Source organism: Rattus norvegicus, chromosome 8 (genome assembly GCF_036323735.1).
Source record: "Rattus norvegicus strain BN/NHsdMcwi chromosome 8, GRCr8, whole genome shotgun sequence".
Taxonomy (NCBI): domain Eukaryota; kingdom Metazoa; phylum Chordata; class Mammalia; order Rodentia; family Muridae; genus Rattus; species Rattus norvegicus.
Genome location: NC_086026.1, coordinates 72,194,039 through 72,215,613, shown reverse-complemented (window position 1 = coordinate 72,215,613; position 21,575 = coordinate 72,194,039). Strand labels below are relative to the sequence as shown.

Genomic DNA, 21,575 nt, shown 5'->3' with positions numbered 1-21,575 from the left:
TGATTCCCCCATACCCAGGAAAGTGAGTCTTGGCAAGCATCCATGTACCTGCTGGGAAGTGGTCCTCAGACTTTGCTCTCCTCACCTCCATCCCATCTATGCTTTTGTTTCAGGGCTCTCTTGGGCTAACTAGTGCCCCTGGAATCCATGTCTCCCTAGAGCCTAAGGGACTTCATCTGGAAGTTGGATCCATGGACACAGGTGAAGTGAGGTCACACACAACAGATAGGGTAGGCGCTAACTCAAGGAGAGCACTCCAGACACCACAGAGCGGGCCATGATTAATGGGTTCATAGCCCAGAACACTGAGGATGGCCTAGGTCCCACCACAGGCTAGAAGAGGCAAAGAGGCATCCTGTAGAGCCCATGAAATAGCCTTGTCAATACCTCATCCTCAGAACTGAACAGATAGACACCGGCTGTTCTCACTCACCACGCTCACGCTACCATCACAGCTGCCTTGAAAGTCATGTGGACTGCACGTGCCTGGGCAGAAAGGGACTGGGATCCCAGGGATCCCTCTAGGTACAGCCTGGACAGGCATCAAGACACCCTGTTGCCCATTTCCAGAAGAAGCAGTAGCTGCAGTCTGGGGCCACACTGAGTAGCCAGGACCTGGAGTGGTGGTCCCCAAAGGAACCCACATCAGAGTGGCCTACAGGACCCAGCCCCAGTTTCTGATTAATTCTGGTTTCTCCTGTACTCTCCTGTACTCCTGTACTCCGGGAACCAATTTTCTAGAAGCTTGATGGTAGAACTCCAGGAAGGTGAAGCTAGGCTTCATTCAGACAGCTGTCCAGGGTGTCATTCCTAGTCAACTGTCAGGCACATGGTGGCCCAAGGCTCCAGGAACTTGCTATTCCTAACAACTTGCTTTGGTATTTTAAGATGTTTTCTTGGCTGGAGAGATGGCTCAGCAGTTAAGAGCACTGACTGCTCTTCCAGAGGTCCTGAGTTCAATCCCCAGCAACTGCATGGTGGCTCACAGCCATCTGAATGGTATCTGATGCCCTCTTCTTCAAGCAGATGTACATGCAGATAGAGCACTCATAGATAATCTTTAAGATGTTTTCTCAGGGCTGAGATGGTCCTTGCAAGCACAAGGACCCATGTTCTATCCCCAGAACCTACATAAAAAGGTCAGGTGTGGTGGTCCATGTTTATAGAATAGGTAAGGGGCCAGGGAGACAGCTGGTCCCTGGACCACTGGCCCGTGAACCTGGCTTAATGGGCAGGTCCCAGGACAATTCATGACCCTGTCTCAGAAGTGAAGAAGTGACTAGTGTTCCTGAAGGAATCCTGAGGCTGACCTCTGGGCTACACTGCCCGCACCCCATGCCTCCCACTGTTTCTTACTATTGGCTCCCCAAAATGTAGTCTTCAGGCCCCACAAATCAGGCCTGAAAAGGCAGCATCCTGGAGGAAGGCAGGGAATGTGCTGGGTGGCTGAGGGGACAGACGCATGGGGGAGCCCTGCTCCACACTGCGCCTTCTGGTAATGTCCCACATCATTGTCTGGGGAGGTGTAGCCCAGGTGTAGAACTCTGGTTGCCAAGAGCCAGGCTCTAAGAGCTTAGTCAACTTGCTGAAAGCTCAGGGCCACTTCCCATGAATGTAAACTACACCTCATTGTCTCCCAGTGACAGGCCTAGAGATTCTCTTCTTCTTTTCATTGGCATAGGCTCCTCTAAGGAACACAGCACTGAGTGGGGTCACTCAGGTCTGCCCTAAAAGAAAGCCTCACACCCTGCAGCCTAGACCCCAGACCAATAAGTCTCTCCCTTAACCCAGAACTCCCACCATACTCCCAAAGCTAGAAACAGCCACCAACCAGTCTGGGCTTCAAATCAGCCTTTATTCAGACCTCCACCCCAGCATGGGCTAGCCCATAGAAAGTCTACTAGAGAAAACTGAGGCCTAGTCCCTGAGAGCAGCAGAAAAGAGGCAGAGCCATGCATGGAGTATCCCCAAGACTCACAGCACAGACCACTCAATGCTGGCTGCTAAATAAGGTGATGGCACCTCGTGCCAAGGAGACCTATATCTGAGGCCTAGGAGGAGGTGGGCTGGGGAAAGGCAGGAGCCACCATGCTGGGAACAAAGGCACAAGGCAGGTGGTGAAAGATTCTGGCTGCACTGTCTCAAGAGACTGACTTGTAATGTCTCAGACCCTTACAATGGGTCTCAGGGAATCTATAAAACAAGGGCTTGAGAATTCTGCCTTCCATGCAGCTCAGAACCCAGGCCAGCTCCAAGAGCTTCACTGACAGTGTGACCAGGAGGAGGGGTGGGGGATATAGTAAAAGAACAGCTCTTCCTTGCTGCTGCTGCTGCTCCAAGGGAATCAGTAACCACCAGTCCCCAGAGCCACTTGGAACCATAGGAGCCGTCCAGAACAAATGAAGCCCAGAGTTGGAATTGCTCTGTTTAAAGCACAAAAGAAGTTGTGACCCAGAAACCTAGGGCCCAGGGGTAAGCAGTTTCAGGTGCCAGGAGCCAGGCAAGTAGCCGAGTCTCTTGTTTCTGTCCTGCCCAGCCCTCACCTGCATGCCACCAGAAGACATCTCCATAAGGCCAGCCCAGTGCTGAGAGATAGGGATGTTTCGGGCACCTCTAATGGTAGTGAAATACAGGGGAGGGCAGGGGCGATCTTGGCCTTCATATACTTCGCCAAAATAAACTCCATCTTAAGTCCAAAGCAAAACAAACAAACAAACCCAAAACCTGACCAGAACAGTTGAGTCTCTCAACAACACACTCTGCCAATCTCTGCCCCCAATGCATAGTTCATATTACCACAGTGCACGTATGCACACATACAAATACCATGGCCTGTTGCCCCCACTGAGCCTCACTGTTGGTTGCTAACATGGAGTGTGTAGAAGGCCCAGGGCTCAGGAACATAGATGACACCAGGGTACTTCTTTCTGAGCACAGGGTCATTCCACAGCCAGGCAACCCACAGAGCCACCAGTAAGAGGGTGAGCGCGAAGGAACAGAAGAGGAAGAGGCCATTGCTGTCCAGTAACAGGCGCCTACGCTTCTGGTGCAAAACGAGAGCCAGCATGGCGAAGAAGGTGAAGATGAAGAGGATGAAGATCTGGCCCTCGGTCACCAGGTACCTGGAGAAAGAGAACAGGGGTGGAGGTGAAGAGGGTGCCATGGCAACCCCATCCCTGGCATCCTTCTGGACCAAGTCCCAGGCTGCCCTCCCGATCAATCAGAACAGCTCACCTAGGGAATGGACCAGTGTGCCCAGAGGCATCAGACTGCTCTGACTTTAAGTGGTTTAATAATAATATTCTGCTGGATAGTTAGGTGAGGTGGTGCATGACTTTAATCCCAACACTGGGGAAGCAGAGGCAGGCAGATCTACAGAGTGAGTTCCAGGACAGCCAGACCTATGCACACAGCTGAAAACATACTTCAAAATAATAATAATAATAATAATAATAATAATAATAATAATAATAATAATATCAGCTGGGTGTGGTGGCTCACAGGTTTACTCTATGCCCAGGAGGCAGAGGCAGAGGCAGAGGCAGAGGCAGAGGCAGACTAGTCTCTCTGTCTGCCACACAGCAAGTTCTAAAACTATGTATTGAGAATCACAGGATATCTGGGCTTTGGTCTCTGTCTTTTCTTACCACATTAGGACACTTCCACATGACAAAAACTGGCCCTGGAGGAGCAAGAGAACACTGTGCAACACATGGTCTCGGGTCTCATACTTCCTGAGGCCTCATCTCCTGTCTGCTTGGTTTCTGGAGACATTTGAGTTTGGGGATACCATCCCAATACATGAAGGCTATTGTCATTACTGTCCCCTTGAAGGCTGGACCGCTGTCATCTCCTAGAGATGTTGCAACCCTGAGTGCAGAGCACTCAGAGGCACTTGGAGGCATCTACAAGGTTACCTACCTGTCTTCCTCTAGGGTGTCCTGATGCCGACCTGTTCACTTAAAGAGTTCCACCTTTACAACCTAGTGATCTGGGACCTTGGGGACGTCACGCAACAACTTTGAATGACAACTTCAAGGCTGTTTTCTCCCTTATGAGGGCAACATAAACAGCCTCACCTCTCAAGGGTTGTGTGTATCTCTTACTTGGAAAACATTTCATTCATGAACGGTGCACTGTTATGAATCTGCCAATGTCACACTAACATGTCAGGGTAAGACTGTGCCGATAAGCATGCCCAGGTCAAGCCTCTCTCTCTCTGTGGCATAAATGCTACTATCTCTAATCCCACCCTCAAGGAGAACATAGATTAGCTCTAGTGGGCCTGCTTGTAGACAGGACAGGCCCTGGAAGTGGCTAGTTCTGACCCAGGAAGAAAGGGCCTTTTTCATGTGGAGGGGGCTTCCCACCTAAGGAGAACTGGGTTCTGCTGGGAATGATGGGAGAGAAGGGTCCGGCTGAGGCCTGAGAAGGGAGTCTAGCACAGGGACCTCGGGAAAACAAAGAAACAGGAGAGGGCACTAGACAGGGAATTCCCCAGTCTGTCCATGTCATCTTGGCACCATGGTACTCTTCTCTCCCAACTGGATCCCAACATCTCCTGAGATGGGGACAAGGCCAGTATAACTCCTATTTCAGAGGGGTAAACTGAGGCTCAGGAGGATTCACAGGATATGGAGCTAGAGGTAGACTTCTGGCCTCAAGGTGGCTCTGACATGCTGAGAGATATCTACTTAGAGCTGACCATCCTGGTTACAGTCCTCACTCAACCCAGGAAGCAGAAGAGGCCTGGGGATGGCAAGTCTTAGGTGGACTCACAGTACAGGTCCGTGGTCAAGTGCGATCGAGTTTGTGTGTCTCTGTGTCTGTGTCTCTGTCTCTCTCTGTCTCTCTCTGTCTCTCTCTGTCTCTCTCTGTCTCTCTCTGTCTCTCTCTGTCTCTCTCTCTCTCTCTCTCTCTCTCTCAGACAGGGCCCATATAGCCCAACATGGCCTCAAACTTATTATACAGCCAATGCTAACAGCCTTCAACTCCTGCTCCTCCTGTCTCTACCTCCCGAATGCTAGCATTACAGGAGTGACCCATCACACCCAACACTGTTTAAGTGTGGCTTTTACTGTGGTGGCTCATCCAGTCCCTGTGCCCTTTGTCCCACCCCATGTGCCAATATCTACTCACCAGTAGTATATACCACTGGGCACCACCAGGAGCAGGGCAGGCCCTGGCATGTGGCTCTCGGCCTTGGAGGTAGTAAAACAGCCACTGAAGTACATGAAGAGGATGAGGAAGAAGGGGATGTACCTGTGACACAGAGGCAACGGCGTTATAGGCCCGGCCAGGGGCCGTCCCCATCACCTTTCCACTGGTCCCTTGAATTGTCACATAGGGTGTCATCGTGTTGGCATGTCACCCACACTGCTCTACATCCAGCCTTTTCTGCCCTGGGAGTCAAGGTGGGAGGAACAGAAACTAAAAGAAGAGTCCCAGACCCCTGTGTGAAAACTGAGGTGAAGGGGTGGGCGCCATGGCAACCCCCTCCTGCCTGGCTTCCCTCTCTGGACTTGGTACCTGCCCTGTCCCTCATTCTACATGGAGATGAGAGGATAAGGGCTCTGTCTCATCCATGTGCTTCGAATACCAGCAAGTCCAGTGCCACACTAGCCTGGAAATTGGGCTACCCACCAGGGCTGAGGTTGTAGAGAACACAGTGCTGGGGGAACCCAAGGAGAGCTGTGAAGCCCCTCGCTTACCCTCAGCCAACAGCTCCTATCTCATCTCAAAGTATGGCTTCTCCCCTGCCACAGGGGACTCCCTTTCTCCTTCTAACACACACACACACACACACACACACACACACACACACACACACACTAATGCATGCAGGCACACACATGCACACTTGCTCATACTCCCCTCACATCCAATCCTTTTCTGTCATATGACACCCAGACCCACAATACACAGTCCACTCCCTCAACCTCTCCTGAGCTCCCAGCCTGTTCCTCCTCTCCCAACTTCCAGAGGGAAGAGTCACCTGTCAAGGTCAGGATGAGCTGGCAAGAGAGGCGGGTTCAGAGGGCCCCTAGCACCTTCTGAACCAAGAGAATAAAGCTCCATAATCTCAGACAGACTGACAGACACCAGAACTGGGCATGTGTTGAGGGAGGAGCCTCAGTGCTGGCCCATCACCTCCCAGCTAACAACTGTTCTCACCTCTTTCCTCTGGCTTTAGTTTATCTTTCTTGTGTAGGGTGAAGAGCAGCAGAGGAAAACCTCTTTATCTGAGCCCTGACTCTGACTGCATGCGCCTGAGATTTTCCTGTCTGGCAGTACTGGTGGTGGTAGGGAGATTCCCCTGGGAGTTCTAAGATGGAGAACACAAACTGTGCCACCCAGACCTGGCCCTGCTGGCTCTTCTCAGCTTTCTACATCCACAACCGTCTCCCGCACCCGACCCACAACCATCTAAGTGTGCTTGCTTATCAGAGCTACAGTCCACCCTCCCCAACCCCAGACACCGGCATGGTTCATGAGGACAAATATCTGCTTGCTGCCCTCTAGTGGCCACTGTGGGAACTTCAAGTAGGAAGGAGGCACTAAGAGGCCCCCTTAAGGCCAAAGGAAAGTAGTTGGGTCTTCCTAGCATGCCGACCAGGGGTCCCACTCATAACACCTTTACTGAGAAGAGAATGCCATCCCAGATGCTCCACTCACTACTTGGAGGCCTGGGATCCAGGGAGCCTTGCCCAGTATCTCTTGGTGCCTGGACCCTGGATGGAACGTAGAGTGGTCAGCCCGTCACTCACCACATGCAGTGGCCCAGGTACTCGTCATAGTAGTACAGCAGCTCAAAGGAGTCGATCTGAGAAGGCACAGGGATGGCAGAGTGAGGGAGGCTGAGACCTACTCCTGCCCTTTCAACTGCCCACTCCCACATGCCAGTCTCATTCCCTCCCTAGGGTACCAGAGGAGCCATGCAGAACCAGTTACTGTGCCATGTTTTTTGTTTTGAGACAGGGTCTTGCTATATGAACCAGGCTGGTCTTAAACTTGTAGCAATTCCTGTCTCTTTGTCCCGAGTGCTGGGGTTACAGACATGCACTTCACAGCCAGTCAGACAATTAGGAGCACATTAGTTTGGGTGGAGGTAGACAACAGTGCCCTCACTTAGGTGCTTGCTTGTAATCCTAGCACTCCAGGAGGCAGAGACAGGAGGATCAGGAGTTCAAGGTCATCCTTGCCCACTTACAGGAACTGTAGTCAGCCTGGGCTGTATGAGGCATGGTGACTAGCAAGGGAGCCTCTTTAGCCTCTAAGAACAGAGGCCCCAGATGCAGCTTTGGTAGAGCGGGTAGGGAGGAAGCCTCACCAGAGTCTCCGGCTTGAGATTCTTGATTATGGGGTTCTCTCTGACAGACAAGTGGTGCTGGTACCCGCTGAAGAGCAAGCGGTGGTTGACTGAGTCGCCCACCAGGTGGATGCTGGCTCCCATGATGAATGTGATGATGCTGACATAGATTATCGACCGCGGCAGCGTTCGGGGGGACCGCTCCATCAGCTGAGGTGAAGAGAGGTCCACGGCATGCCCCTGCCTCAACTTCAATGTGTGATAGCCTTTGCCTCCCTTCCCTCAGAAAACTGGGATAGAAAGCCCCTCTGGAAGTTGTGGGTTCCTTAGTAGGGCAGCCTAGCTCCAGATCACAGTAGGGGATAAACCCAGCAGGGTCTGCCGGACACACACTTCCTCTCCAGGAACATGGGTGGAGGAGTTGGTACCAGAGCTTCAAGGTAGGAGTCCTGACCAGGCCTGGCCCTGCCACTACCTCAGCGTATCCTGTGTAGGCCTTGGGTGGGCTAGCATGACGACAGACCTGATTTTTGAGTGACAGGCCCCAGCAAACAGAAAATGTCAGGGTGTACGAAATGAGCGTGGGTGTTCTAAAACCACAGAAACTATCTTGAGGCTGGGCTTCTCCTACTTTTAGAGATTTGAAATGTCTTTCATTTTAACTTTTTAAGATTTATTTATGTATATGGATATACCAGAAGAGGGCATCAGTTTGTGAGCTACCATGTGGTTGCTGGGAATTGAACTCAGGAGCTCTGGAAGAGCAGTCAGTGCTCTTAACCACTGAGCCATCTTTTAAGCCCTCATTTTTAAATTTTTAAAGAAATATTTACCTATTTTTTGTGTGTATTTATGTAGGTACACATGAAAAGGTCAGAGGGCAATCTGTGGGAGTTGTTTCTCTTCTGTCGTGTGGGGAAGAGATTCAGGCTGTCAGGCTTGGCAGCAAGCATCTGACCCACTGAACCAGCTTACCAGCTCACGACACGTGCATTCCTGCGTGCATGTATGTGTGCGTGCATATAAGACACAGAGACGGAGCAGAGAGGATGTGAGGAGACAGGCCAGTCTGTACCTTTAGCAGAAGGAATGGTGTGATGATATTGTAGGCCATGTGGAAGTAGTCCCCAACACTCGGCTTGTTGAGAGGAAACCACTGGATCGGGAATACCAGCTGGGGAAGAGAGTATGCGCTCACAGGAAGGCCTGCAGACCACTGGACACCAGACCCTCACAGACAGTGAGTGCTTCCTGTGTTCTCCTGGAACTCCTTTAGCAGCCCCAGGCCAAAGGACTCCCAGAAAGAGAAACTGAGTCCACAGACAGTAAATGGACTGTCCCAGTCGTACGCGATACACAGAAACCCAGGGCCTATCTTACATCCTAGGCCCTCTACATGGCAGTACTTTTTATTCAATGTTTATTTTTCACAGTTTTATGTTTTATTTAATCTTTTATCTAAGGACAAAACACATTTACAACCTGAAATCCTTCCTGATTAGAAAGACCTTTATCACAGTCATGTCTGTTTTATCCACTGACGGCCGGGGGAGCATCAAATGCCTGCTGAATCTTTCGATGTGCAGGGCTGTGTAGGTCTTTCACTCTTTGATTAGGTTTAGTTCAAGGCATTTTGTTTTGTTTTTCAGGCTACTGTGACTGGGACTGTCTTTCTGATTTCTTTCTCAGTCTGTACCTGCTATAGAGGAAGATGACTACTGATTTGGGCATGTTAATTTTGTAACCTGCCACTTCACTGGAAGTTTTGTTTTGTCTTCAGACAAGTCTCTCCACGTAGCTCACACAGGCCATCACAGTGCATGTTTACTATGGAAGGTTCGGCTTCGTTAATAGAAATGGCAATTTGCGGGGCTGGGGATTTAGCTCAGCGGTAGAGCGCTTACCTAGGAAGCGCAAGGCCCTGGGTTCGGTCCCCAGCTCCGAAAAAAAAGAACCAAAAAAAAAAAAAGAACCAAAAAAAAAAAAAAAAAAAAAAGAAATGGCAATTTGCATATGTTGCTATAGAGATATATTCTAACGTAAGCAGTCGAGGTGCAGAATATAGAGCATAAAACAAAATTTCCTTTGTTTAGGAAAAAAAAAGAAATTTCTATATAATCAAAGAAAGAAGTAGAAAAGTATACACCCCAAGCCCTTAGAGTCAGGGCAGGAAAGAGACCAGGAAGGCCCAACACTTTCTTATTTTGGGACTTCTACTTTTACTACTTGGAAGTGACTTTAATTATTATAAATTTGGTCAGCTATAGTATGTAAAACCAGCTGACAGGCTTCCCCTCCAGAGGACAATGAGGGAGGGCAAATATGCTCCGTTCCCTTCCCCAAGGCCTTCCTTCTGGCTCAGTGATTTGGTTAAACCTGGTTTGACTACAAGGTGGGCTACAGGGAACACAGGACTCCACCAGGCTTTCTCTCTTGCATGGCTGGCCAGTCAACAGCTACAGACTATAAAAGCCCCTGGGTTGGCTACAAGAAGTGATGTCTGTAAGGCTGCCCAGCAGGACTCAGTCTCACACTTACCATGGCAATAGGGCGGCCAAAGTCCAGAACCCAGTTCTGCAGTGTGAAGTAGAACCAGAGGTCAAAGTGGAAGGGGGCTGTGCGGTCTTTGTCCTCAGCCTTCGCGGAGCCATGCCTGGGTAGGAACGAAGAGACTAGGGTCAGCCCTCTCTCCTCCTGATTTGCCATCAATCCAAAGGAAAGACAGGTCTAGGCACTGGAAGACAGAACGTGCTTGTTATCTAGATGGGAAACCAGTGTAGTTAAGAGGACAGTGGGTTCCAGTTGCCCTAAATACCCTGTGACCCATGGGGAAGTCATTGTCAAGCCTCCATTATAGAATGATGGCGGAAACAAAGCAAGACATGAAAGATGAGTGAGGTGATCTGGACAGATGGCTCAGTGGTGAAGAGCACTGGCTGCTCCTCCAGAGGTCCTGAGTTCAATTCCCACAAGGTGGTTCACAACCATCTGTAATGGGATCCAATGACTCCTTCTGGTGTGTCTGAAGACAGCAAAAGTATACTCACATACATGAAATAAAATAAAGACGAATGAGAGACATCAAGCATGGTGACAGATGCTGGCAGCAGTCCACCTTCACGAAGCACTGTCTGACTGCATAAGCTCTCTCATGAATCTACACACACATGAGTTGCATCATGTGCCTAAGAAGGTCAGATCCCCTAGAGATGGAGTTCCAAGTGGTTGTGAGCTGCCTGACTTGGGTGCTAGGAACTGAACGCTGGTCCTCTGCAATACTCAGTGGTACGCACGTAAAACCACTGAGCCATCTCTCCAGTCCCGAGTTGATGGGTATTATGGGTGTGTGTGTGTGTGTGTGTGTGTGTGTGTGTGTGTGTGTGTGTGTGTAGCTAGGAATGGAACCCAGGGCCTTGACACGTTAGGCATGTGCCCCACTGTGGAGCTACCCCACCACCTACTCACTGCATTCCTTTAACCTTACACTCTTTGAGAGTTGACTGTTACCCTCCTTTTTATAAGTGGAGGGGAAAGCATCCAAAATACCACGTCTCTGGCCCCAGGGTTGGACCTAAATGATCAGGCTCCAGAGTCTATTCTTATAAACTCCATCCTACAGTGTGTGCATGGTGACTGGTCCGTGGGAACGGTCACAGAACAGTGAGGACAGCAGTGGGACCACAGTCCACCTTGCCTCCTCAACTGTGCAGAGGCACTTGGGGGGTGGGCTGGGGCACTGGAATTTTATCTTCCTCACCAGTAAACATCAGAGTCTGAGAAAGAGGCCAGCAAGCCCACAGTGGTGGGCTGGAGAGATGGCTCAGCGGTTAAGAGCACTGGCTGCTCTTCCAGAGGTCCTGAGTTCAAATCCCAGCAACCACATGGTGGCTCACAACCTCCTGTAATAGAATCTGATGCCCTCTTCTGGTGTGTCTGAAGACAGTGACAGTGTACTTATACATAAAATAAATAAATCTTTAAAAAAAAAAAAAAGGACCTGGTGGTATAAGAAACACGAGGGGAAGTAAGTACCACTGGACAACACAACCCTGTCCCCTCCTCAAAGCACTTGGTCCCCTGCTACTCACAGATGCACCGAAGTTCACGGGCATCGCCCCTTCCTATGGGAGGGCTTCTCTGAAAAAGCTTTTCCAAACCACAACAGCAGTTCTGCGGGAACAAACTTTTCCTCAGTAACTCAAGCCAGTCATGGCAGCATGAAACTAGTGCTGTGCTCTTCCATTTAGGCCCTCAGAAGGGGAGCCTTCTTTTTTCTTTCTTTCTTTTTTTTTTTTTTTTCCGGAGCTGGGGACCGAACCCAGGGCCTTGCGCTTCCTAGGTAAGCGCTCTACCACTGAGCTAAATCCCCAGTCCCAGGGGAGCCTTCTTTTAAAAAATGCTTTTAAACCAGTAATGAGCATGAGCATGCACGCATACCACGCCATGCATATGCACGTTAAAAGAATTTGTTCGAGGCTGCTCTCTTTTCCACCATGTAGGTCCTGGGATCAAACTCAGACGTTCAGGCTTAGTGGGTACTTTAATGCCGGGAGCCAAGCCCGCTTTTACACCCTGTTTCAGGAATGTTCTCAGGAATGTCTCAGGCCCACTTTTGCAGCCTCTGTGTCTGGGAACCTAGCCAGTTATCTGTTCTTATCAGTACACCCCAATTTATGGTTTAGGATTGCAGGAACCAAAAGAACAGTGGGATGGCGGTGACAATGATGAATTGGTCTTGGGCCTGTGTGGCATTCCCGCTTGCTTGTCTTTATAACCCACTGCCTTGAAATAAAGTTTGAGAGCTTGATCAGACTACGACTTGCTCTCCTTCTTCGCATCTCCTGTCCCCCACTCTTTTGCCCCCTCCTCAGGTTTCGCTGAACACCGGCCCCCACCCCCAGGTTGGGGAACTTTAACCCACAGAGCCATATCAGCAGCATCAAAGGAGTGATCATTAAGGTTCCCCCAGCTCTCCAACCTCCCCATCAGTCTCTCTTACAGCAAGTTTACTACCCAGAGACAAAACGCTAGTAACTCCTAGGATGACGGGGAGTCTCACTAACCTGTGTGTGTGTGACACAGATCCCTGACCTCCAGAGATCAGCTCTGTCCCTGGCTTGGGCTGTCTTAAAACCATCACTGTGGCCAGGTCAGTACCCCTCCCCTATGGGCACATGGTCCTCTATAAGTGTTGTTGTGACTGTCTTATATTTGCTGGACTCCTCAGCTAATGAGCTCCTGGGAATCCCAAAGATAAATAGATGGACCAAGCCACCCAGGACCAGGGAAGCAGCCTCTGGACATCTGTGGTCCTGTAAAAGGCAAAGTAGGCAGAGCAGACTTTCCCCATTCAGCATAGCCTTCTGTCCCCTGCCTTAGTGTCCTCCCCACACTCCACTGATCACCAACTGTGCAAGATGCTACAAACCGACTCATAGCATCTCAGCTAACCCCAGGCAGTGGCATCAGAGGCAGGGGTGTTCCCTACTGTTTTTACTTAGACAAAGATGCTGAGACTCTGAGGTTAGAGTTCAGACACTGTTGCCCAAGTAGTAAGGAGCTGCTGTGACTACTTTTATTACCTCTTCCCCAACTCTTACTTCTTCCCCAAGAGGTAGTGTTAGCCAACAGGGAGGGTTTGGCAAATTGGGGAAAGAGAGCCTTCTGATGTTGGCTCTCTAGGATGCAAGTCACAAGGCTGTCCATGGTTCAAGGTTCCAGCCTCCAAAAACAGCACACACACACACACACACACACACACACACACACACACACACACACACACACATGCTCGCACAGGCATGCACACTCAGGCAGAGTGTTCATATGTTACATGGTAGGCTGCCTCAGGCCATATGTGCTGGCACCTTTTGCTAGCAGGGTGGGTGCTGAGTTCACACTATCTGCCACTGAAATGCAGGAGTTCAGGATAGTACACAACTCAAGCCTGGGTCTCTGTGCTCTGCTTACTATTCCGATCACTGTAATAAGCCGGCTGGCATTTGAAGTCAATCTAGAACAGGACCAATGTATCCAGGAACAATATGCAGAGCCTACCAGAAAGTAAGGGTGCTTTAAGGTGGGGATGGCGCTTTTAACCAGGAAGAAAAGTTGCATGTGAGCAGGAGGAAAAGGCCTGGGGAGGAAGAGAGAAGGCACTGCAGAAACCCCAGGCCTAAGAGGGACAAAATGGTAGAGCTGTCCAGGCCCAAGACAGGGCAGATATTCAGGTTAACTATGCAGACTGCTCAGAGTTCGGTGAAAGCACCCCAGGAGAGTCCCTGTTTGTTCCTTCCTCTTTATGACTTTCAGAACAGGCCTCACACACACACCTCACGTGAGTGATGAAGAGTTTGCAGGGAGGAGGCGGGTACTCCGGGTGTTTCATTCTGAAGCCCCCAACTCAGACAGAGCTGGGATGTTTGGTATAAAGAATTAAGGGGGTGGGGGGTTGGGGATTTAGCTCAGTGGTAGAGAGATTGCCTAGGAAGCGCAAGGCCCTGGGTTCGGTCCCCAGCTCCGGAAAAAAAAAAAAAAGAATTAAGGGGGCTGGAGAGATGGCTCAGTGGTTAAGAACACCCCACTACTCTTCCTAGAGGTCCTGAGTTCAATTCCCAGCAACCACATGGTGGCTCACAACCATCTGTAATGGGATCTGATGCCCTCTTCTGGTGTATCTGAAGTCAGCTACAGTGTGCTTATATATAATAAATGAATAAATCTTTAAAAAAAAAAAGAATTAAGGGACCAGGAGGTGTTGTATACCCCTAATCCCTGCACTCAGGAGGCAGAGGCAGAGATCTCTGAGCTCCTAGCAAGCCTGGTTTATAGATTGAGTTCTAGGACAGCCAGGACTATACAGAGAAGCCCTGTCTCAGGAATAAGAAAAGAAAAAAAGAAAAAGAAAAAAGAAAAATGGTTTTGAAAGCACACACAAGGGGAAATGGGGGCACTTGGTGCATGCCTCTAGAAATTACTGGCTCACACTAGAGGTCACAATTTCTCCCTCTATCCCAGGAAGCACTTCAGTAAATGGGAACCCCTGACCTTAGCGCAGCGTAGCTTAGAAGGGCAGGTGGGGAAAAGAGGAAGGGAAGACAGAGTTCAGGAATCCAGACTTACACACGTGAATTTTCAGAATTCTGCTCTGCTCTTCAGGTCTTTCTGTGTGCTTGCTGTGTGTGCTTTTCCTCAGCTTAATAAAAGCCTTCCCTTAACCAGCAATACATAGACAAAAGACAGGCAAACATCTGAAGCGTTTCCTTCTGTGGGGCTTTGACAGTGACGGCAGCTCACTCAGGGGAAAGGTACCTCCGCTCAACGCTCAAAGTCCTGTCCTGAATGAGCAACCTCAACTTGTTCCAAGTACCTGCCTGACTCCAAACTTCCCAGGCTGAAGCCCCAGGCCATGCTAGGCCCCCATCAGGAGGGACAGATAGAACCCAGGAGAGTGGGGAGAGCGAATGCCAGGTAACCTGAGGCAAACCTGGCCTTTGCTCCTGCTCCCCTCCTCAGCTTCCCAAGTCTACAACCCCGGGGAAACTGACACCGCGACAGCTGGGAAGCGGGTACCACACAGCAGCATCTGCAAGTCTGGGAGGAAGAAAAGCAAAGGGTTGGTCTGGAGAGCTATGCACAGGGAGTAGAGAGATGGGCTCCTCATAACCAGTGACATGCCTGACATAATGAGACCAGGACATTTCAATAAAAATGGAAGACGTGCAGACAAAAGACAATGAGAAGAAAGAAAAGGTAAAGAAACAGCTGTGGTGTCGCTCACCTTTGATCCCAGCACTCAGGAGGCAAAGGCTGGTCCATTTCTGAGTTCGAGGCCAGCCTGGTCTACAATGGAGTTCCAGGACAGCCAGGACTACATAATTGTCTAAACACAACAGAAAAACAAAGATGGCTAAAATAATGTAAACACTTTAGCATTAATGCACAGACAACAGGGAGAAAACAAGCGCAACAGCCACAAATGTAGAAGGTAATTTTGACCCCCTTAGTGCTGTGGGCAGCTTCCAAATGCCTGCTGAACTTGTGGCATGTTTTGGGAATTATACAGCCTGAGCCTCAGTCAGATTCCTTACTGCACACTGGACCAATTTCCGTATCAGAGATGAAGTAAAACTTAGAAGCGTAGAGGGACCATCAAGTGACAAGAAGTTGCATATTAATGTGCCTAAGGGCAAATCTGCCATGACAGAGTGTATATACAAACTAAGATGGCTACCGTGGTACTAAGCCAGGGAGAGCTCACAGGATGGCCACCAGTTAGAAATGTTACCAAAAGCAGCACTGCTCAGAGAATTGCCCCCAAGTCAAAAAGCAAACAGCCCATGAGTTCTTCCAGAACTATGAAAAAGCTGGCCTCAGCCAGTCTCTCAAAACTTCCCCACCATCCCAAGCCACACGAGGGACTTGCTAAAATTCACCTGGTGCACACCAGTGCTCAAAACTCCTCATGGGTCTTTGGTACCTATGGTATATGGAGTATACATTTTTAACAGTTCACTCAGGGTGAGGAAAGTAAGGGGCCTACTGTTCAAGCAGTAAGCAGCCTCTCCACCCAGAACAGGTACCACCTCCAACTTCAGACTCTAGGGGCTTCTTGTCCCACTCTGGGGCACTCAGGGCACTTTGAAGTGTGTCCAGTCCCTGTGGTTTATTTTCTCTTACACCTGTGACTTTCCCAACACCAGTACACGACTTGTCTTTCCTCCCATTCTTCCACTGTCTACCATGCTATGTAATCACTACCGACTGAACTAAATCCCCCTAGAAACCTGCCTCTGCCTCCTGAGTGATGGATGGATGGGGTTAAAGGCATAGCCTCATGCCCGGCCCAACGGCCTTAAATGTCTGTCCTCTGCAGAGTCTTGTACTACTCAACTTCCTCTAGAAGACTTTCATGATTAGCTGTCATCTGCTTTAGCTCGACTTTCGACTTTCCAGTTTGCCACAGGGCACATGACAGGTGCTTAATCAATACGTGTGACAAGCAGGGAATGTTGATGGTCAGGGAAGCGGATAGAGGGAGACTGGGGGAAAATGATGAAAGGGCAGGTATTGCGCCTCTGGCTCTGTCCTGTGCAGCCTAAACATCTCCCCTCTGAGGGAAGGGCTCTCTCATTCTGGAGAGAAGCGTTCCACTTCCCGCTGTCCCCGGTTAACGGCCCACTTTTCCTGGGCCCCGAGCCTCCTGATTCAGAGCAAAGTCACAGTCTTCCCCAGAGCAGGAGGTTCCTGAAAACTTGGAAGTGGCACGGGGACTCAGCAGAGCTGGCCGGGATGACCTCCGAGTAGCCTACCCCTGCAGTTCCCCTAACCCTGGCGAGGTCTCTCAAACTCTGGGGCCCCTCGCGGCCTCCCTGTCCCCGCTCCGCGCCCACCTGGCCTGCAAGAACGCGACACCGGGGCCGCCAGCCGCTCCGGGGAGCTGCCGCCTCCGCGCCGCCGCCTCCATGGCCGCCACGCTCGGCCTCGCCTTCCGGGAGGAGAGACGGATGCGCGTGCCGCGCGGAGCCTCGGCGCCTAGCGCGGGGAAGGCTGGGCGGGAGGTGAGCGCGGGGCCCCGGGGCGGGCGGGAGGGAAGCGAGCGCGGGGCCCAGGGGCGGGAGAAAGGGGAGGGGAGGAGCTGGAGGTTGGAGGGGAGGAGGGAAGGGAGGAGGAAGAGAAGGGAGGGGGAGAAACTGGAGAAAAGAGTAGGGGGAGAACTGGTGAAGGGAGGAGGATGGGGAGGTGCTTAGGGCGGGACCGGAGTGGGGGTATGGGACGGAGGAAAGAGAAGGGGGAGGGACTGAAAGAGGAAGGAGAGAGGAAGGAGGAAGGAGAAGGGAGAAGGAAGGAGGAGTGGGGGAAGGGGAAGAGGAGGGAGAAAGCAGGGGAGGGCGATCTCTGCTTGAGAAGGAGGGGCCTAACTTACGTCCCAGAGGTCTGAGCTGGATCTGCACTGTGTGGACGCCTGGCGCCTGGGTGGTTGTGTTTGTTTGTTTGTTTGTTTGTTTGGGTTTTTTCCCTTGAGTCCTCTGTATTTCTGCAGGAAGGAAGCCTTGCCTAGCCGGGCTTGAGAGTACTGAATGGAGGTGAACCTGGGATCCAGAATGATCAAGCTGTGAGGTCATCAAAAGATCTGGGGTCTATGAGTCCTTTAAATTGTACTGGAAGCACTCCTTCCTCGAATTAAAGACTGAGCAATCAACTATCACCTGTACTTTGATGGGTGAAGAGTACAGCGAATTCTCTCCTAGTTGGGGGGCAGTGAGATGATCCAGAATCCAGTCCTGGCTTTGTCATTCGGGCTTGGCTTGCAATGACCCACCCCTCGAACTCCCACACCCTGTCCAAAGGCTGGCTAGTATGGAAGAAAGGATCAGAAAGAAGAACACTGCTCAGGGAAATGAGTGACTGATGCTGGCATGGGGAGGAACAAGTTTAGACTGGACCCCTCCATCCCTGAGAACCTCAGGAAGCAGCTCAGGAAGGGCACTGGCAGGAGACTGGCATATGTGTGCATTACAGTCTCAGCCCATCCACAGGTGGGGGAGAAGAGGCAGAACTGAAGATGGAGGAGGGGCAGCCTGTAGGGAGGGCTCCAAGCTCTAATGAAGGTCTCGGACTATAACAGTAAGCAGGGAGGGGGGCACATGCACAGTGGTGTGGGAGTATCTTTTTTGGATGCATGGCTGTAAGGGGAGAGGAGTTTAAGTGTGACCACGTTCTGCATCTAAGGGGGTGGAGCAAGTACAGGGTAAATGAGACGTCATTTTTGGGAACATGAACCTTGGGTTGGGTCAGGATGCTGCCGGACCCATGGTTCTGAAGCTCAGTCAACACATTGGTGGGAGCCTGGCAGAACATAGAACCCAAGAAGACAATCTCCCTCTGAGAAAAGAGAACAGAAACCAAACATGAGAAGTACCTGCAAGGCACGCTGTCTGAGGACCAGTCTAGCTGTGGCTCAGATAAATTGCTCAGCCCCTCCCAGACTCAGTTTACTCCTCTGTAACAAAGGGAAAGCTGTTTCCCCTATCGCTTTGAGAGTACGGTGGTTAAAGAAATGCACGAGCCTCTTGCAGACCATCTGGCTCTGTTGGGCTGGTTTTGTTGGAGTGTGTATGTGTTCATGTGTGTGTGCATGAGGTATGGTGTGTGTGTGTGTGTGTGTGTGTGTGTGTGTGTGTGTGTGTTCCTGTGTGATCTTGGAGATTGTGCACCTACATGTACAGGCAGGTGCATGTGGAAGCCAGAGGTCTTCATTGATTTCTTGCTCAGTTGTTTCTCTTGGTTTTGGAGACAGGGTATCCCACTAGCCCGGAGCTTATCATTTTGGCTAAACTGGCTGGCCAGAGAGCATCTACCTGTCTCTGTTTCCCAGCAATGGTTACAAATGTACTACATATGCCTGGCTTTTCAGGTGAAGCCTGGGGATCCAAGCTGGGCTCCTCATGCTTGTAGCACTCTGCCAACTGAGCTGTGTGCCCATTCCTGGACTGTTTGTTTACATCAGCCTGTCCTGGGGGGCCCTGCCATGGTACAGGGGGGTTGAACTCTGATTTTTTTTATAGAAGTTTTATTGAGATTATTCTTCCTTGCTTGGGTCAGACCTTCATGGACGACTTGACCATGAGAGGCTGGGGTTGTCTGCCTCAAAATCATTCCCTTCAGCCCAAAGGCCATACCTAGGTTGTTGCTATGGTAACTCTACCGAAAGCTACATTTGTTTCAATGCATTTTTAGATTTTTCCTCTATCTCCTTCCTTTTTCTTTTTTTTAAAATAGCATCTTATGTAAACCAGTATAGCCTCAAACTTATTACATAGCTAAGGATGACCTTAGACTTTTTTTTAAACTTTTTTTTTAAGATGTATTTATTTCATGTATATGAATACACTGTAGCTGTCTTCAGACACACTGGAAGAGGGCATTAGATCACATTACAGATGGTTGTGAGTCACCATGTGGTTGCTGGGAATTGAACTCAGGACCTCTGGAAGAGCAGTCAGTCGGTGCTCTTAACTTCTGAGCCATCTCTCCAGCCCCCTAGACTTTTTTTTTAAAGATGCATTTATTTATTATGTACAGTGTTCTGTCTGCATATATGCCTGTAGGCCAGAAGAGGGCGCAAGACCTCGTTATAGATGGTTGTGAGCCACCAAGTGGTTGCTGGGATTTGAACTCAGAACCCCCGGAAGAGCAGCAAGTGCTTTCAACTTCTGAGCCATCTCTCCAGTCCTGACCTTAAACTTTTCATGCACTTGTCTCCACCCTGAGTGCTATTCAACTTTGCTCAGTTTCAAGACTCTAAACCTAGGCAACTTCATCCCCAGTCCTCCTTCCGTGACTTCTTTTCTTTTATCTTTTTTTATCTTGCCTATATGTTATAACCAGAACAGGTGATGTCCTGATTTGGGAGCAAAGAACATCCTGAGCTGAAGTGATATGTTCAAGGTCAGCCAATGGCAACATCCAAACCCAGTCCTTGGCTTAATTCCCAGCAATCTAAGCTGCAGACTGATGCCGCTGTGGCTTCCCCACTCTGACCCCATTCTCTCCCCTTTTCTGTGGCTTTGGATGCTGCTGGACTGCAAAGGGAGGGGGCCGAGGTACCCAAATGTGGCCATGAATTTAATAGCCCTTGGGTGGGCTTCCAGCCATCAGAGGATGAGGCTGTATAGAGAGGAGGGAGCCTGTGACCCATTTAATCCTCCAATTACTCAAATACCAACAAATCAGCCTTCTGCCCGAAGGACCAGCTGCTGCCAAGAGGAGAGGAGACCAAGCTGCTGGGGCAGGCTTTGCTGGATGAACACAGCCCCGAATCTCAGAGTCTGATGGGAGTCACAGGCCAGCTGCCTCGAAGAGCAGCATCTCCTTTAGCTCTTAAATTTCATGGAAGTATGCTGTGGAGGGCAAAGCGAATGCCAGCTCCTGGGTACAGAGGGGCGTGCATTTTCAGGACCTTGCTTGTGATTTGTTGTTGGTCTTTTTTCCGGAGCTGGGGACCGAACCCAGGGCCTTGCGCTTGCTAGGCAAGCGCTCTACCACTGAGCTAAATCCCCAACCCCCTTGCTTGTGATTTTATGGGGTCATGATTCCTGCACACTAAAAGAGCAAGTGGCCTCAATTCTCAGAGGTTCAGTTTCAGTGTCCAACAATTGAATAATTTGTTCAACCCCTAAAGGGCTATCCAGGGCAGATCTAGGCTTTTCTCCTTCCTTCTTTCTTTCCTTCCTTCCTTCTTTCCTTCCTTCCTTCCTTCCTTTTTGTTTTGTTTTCCTGTGTTTCTTTGTCTAGCTAGGCTGTCCTGGAAGTCAAGGCCATTTGTAGGTCACTTTGAAGACCAGGCTGGCCTCAAACTCACAGAGATCTATCTGCTTGCATCTATCTCCCGAGTGGTGGGATTAAAGGCATGCACTATCTCTGCCCTGCTCAAGTTTTCAAGACTGTACATCACTGGAGTTGGTACAGGCATTTTGGAAAACAGTTAAACTTTTCTTAGAAAGTTAAATGTGTCTTGGCACATCCATCCCGTCTCTAGGTGTTCATCTAGCATCTGTGCGCACAAAGACTCGTGCCTGACAGGTTCCCGGCAGCCTTATTGTAATCGCGCTAAATTAGAAACAAACTAAGAGCATACACAGTGGTGTGGATTAAACTCACCGTGGAAGGGACCATCCTAGTAATGGAGCCTACTCCCTCACAGCAGCCAAGCCAAGCCAAGCATAGGCTAATCTCAAAAGTGTCACATCAAGAGAAAAAGTCCAGGGCTGGAGAAATGGCTCAGCAGTTAAGAGCACTGACTGCTCTTCTAGAGGTCCTGAGTTCAATTCCCAGCAACCACATGGTGGCTCACAACCATCTGTAATGGGATCTGATGCCTCTTCTGGTGTGTCTGAAGATAGCTACAGTGTACTCACATTTATAAAATAAATAAATCTTTAAAAAAAAAAGTCCAACAGAAAATCCAGAGCCATTCCATGAAATGGAGGAAAAGGTGAAACTGGTGGCAGCAGGCGGATGCTGTGGCATGGGACTGTAAAGTACCACAAAGTGGAGGTAGGAGGATAGGGGTGGGGTTCGAGGTCATCCTCGGCTACTATATAGTAACACTGGGGTTTGCAGCAAAACAAAACAACCTAAAACAAATATATACTGGCTGCGCTTGATGTTGGACAGGACTAAGAAATTGCACTCTTAAAAGGCTAACTCAGGTGGGCAGTGGGAGAGCAGGCCTTTAATTCCAGCACTCTGAGTGCTCTAGAGG

At 50.0% G+C, this 21,575-nt stretch overlaps 1 protein-coding gene and 1 long non-coding RNA gene across 3 annotated transcripts; one reads left to right on the top strand and one right to left on the bottom strand.

Moving 5' to 3' along the window:
• Nucleotides 1–1,836: 1,836 nt before the first annotated feature.
• On the bottom strand, nucleotides 1,837–16,841 carry Cln6 (CLN6, transmembrane ER protein). 2 transcript variants are annotated; one of them, XM_006243238.4, is made up of 8 exons: nucleotides 16,702–16,841; nucleotides 15,090–15,191; nucleotides 9,848–9,962; nucleotides 8,385–8,483; nucleotides 7,331–7,519; nucleotides 6,768–6,823; nucleotides 5,140–5,262; nucleotides 1,837–3,122 (listed from the first exon to the last, which is right to left on the bottom strand). In XM_006243238.4, exons 2-8 carry the CDS (start codon nucleotides 15,125–15,127, stop codon nucleotides 2,852–2,854), a joined length of 891 nt encoding a protein of 296 aa, XP_006243300.1. In that variant the 5' UTR covers nucleotides 15,128–15,191; nucleotides 16,702–16,841; the 3' UTR covers nucleotides 1,837–2,851. The 2 variants fall into 2 exon arrangements, with proteins under 2 accessions (XP_006243300.1, NP_001178723.1); NM_001191794.1 differs by lacking the exon at nucleotides 15,090–15,191 and having other exon boundaries at nucleotides 16,702–16,791.
• Nucleotides 16,732–18,386, top strand: LOC102546547 (uncharacterized). The gene is made up of 2 exons (XR_356380.4): nucleotides 16,732–16,869; nucleotides 17,352–18,386. It is a non-coding gene; the product is annotated as an uncharacterized LOC102546547 (long non-coding RNA).
• The last annotated feature ends 3,189 nt before the right edge of the window (nucleotides 18,387–21,575 follow it).

Bases quoted from the DNA above. Each gene is read 5' to 3' on its own strand.
- Cln6 (NM_001191794.1), bottom strand. From the start codon at position 16,775: ATGGAGGCGGCGGCGCGGAGGCGGCAGCTCCCCGGAGCGGCTGGCGGC. The intron at 8,484-9,847 runs GTAAGTGTGAGA...TCTCTTCCCCAG, and splicing joins TTGGCCGCCCTATTGCCATG to CTGGTATTCCCGATCCAGTG. The intron at 3,123-5,139 runs GTGAGTAGATAT...CTCTTTCTCCAG, and splicing joins CCCAGTGGTATATACTACTG to GTACCTGGTGACCGAGGGCC.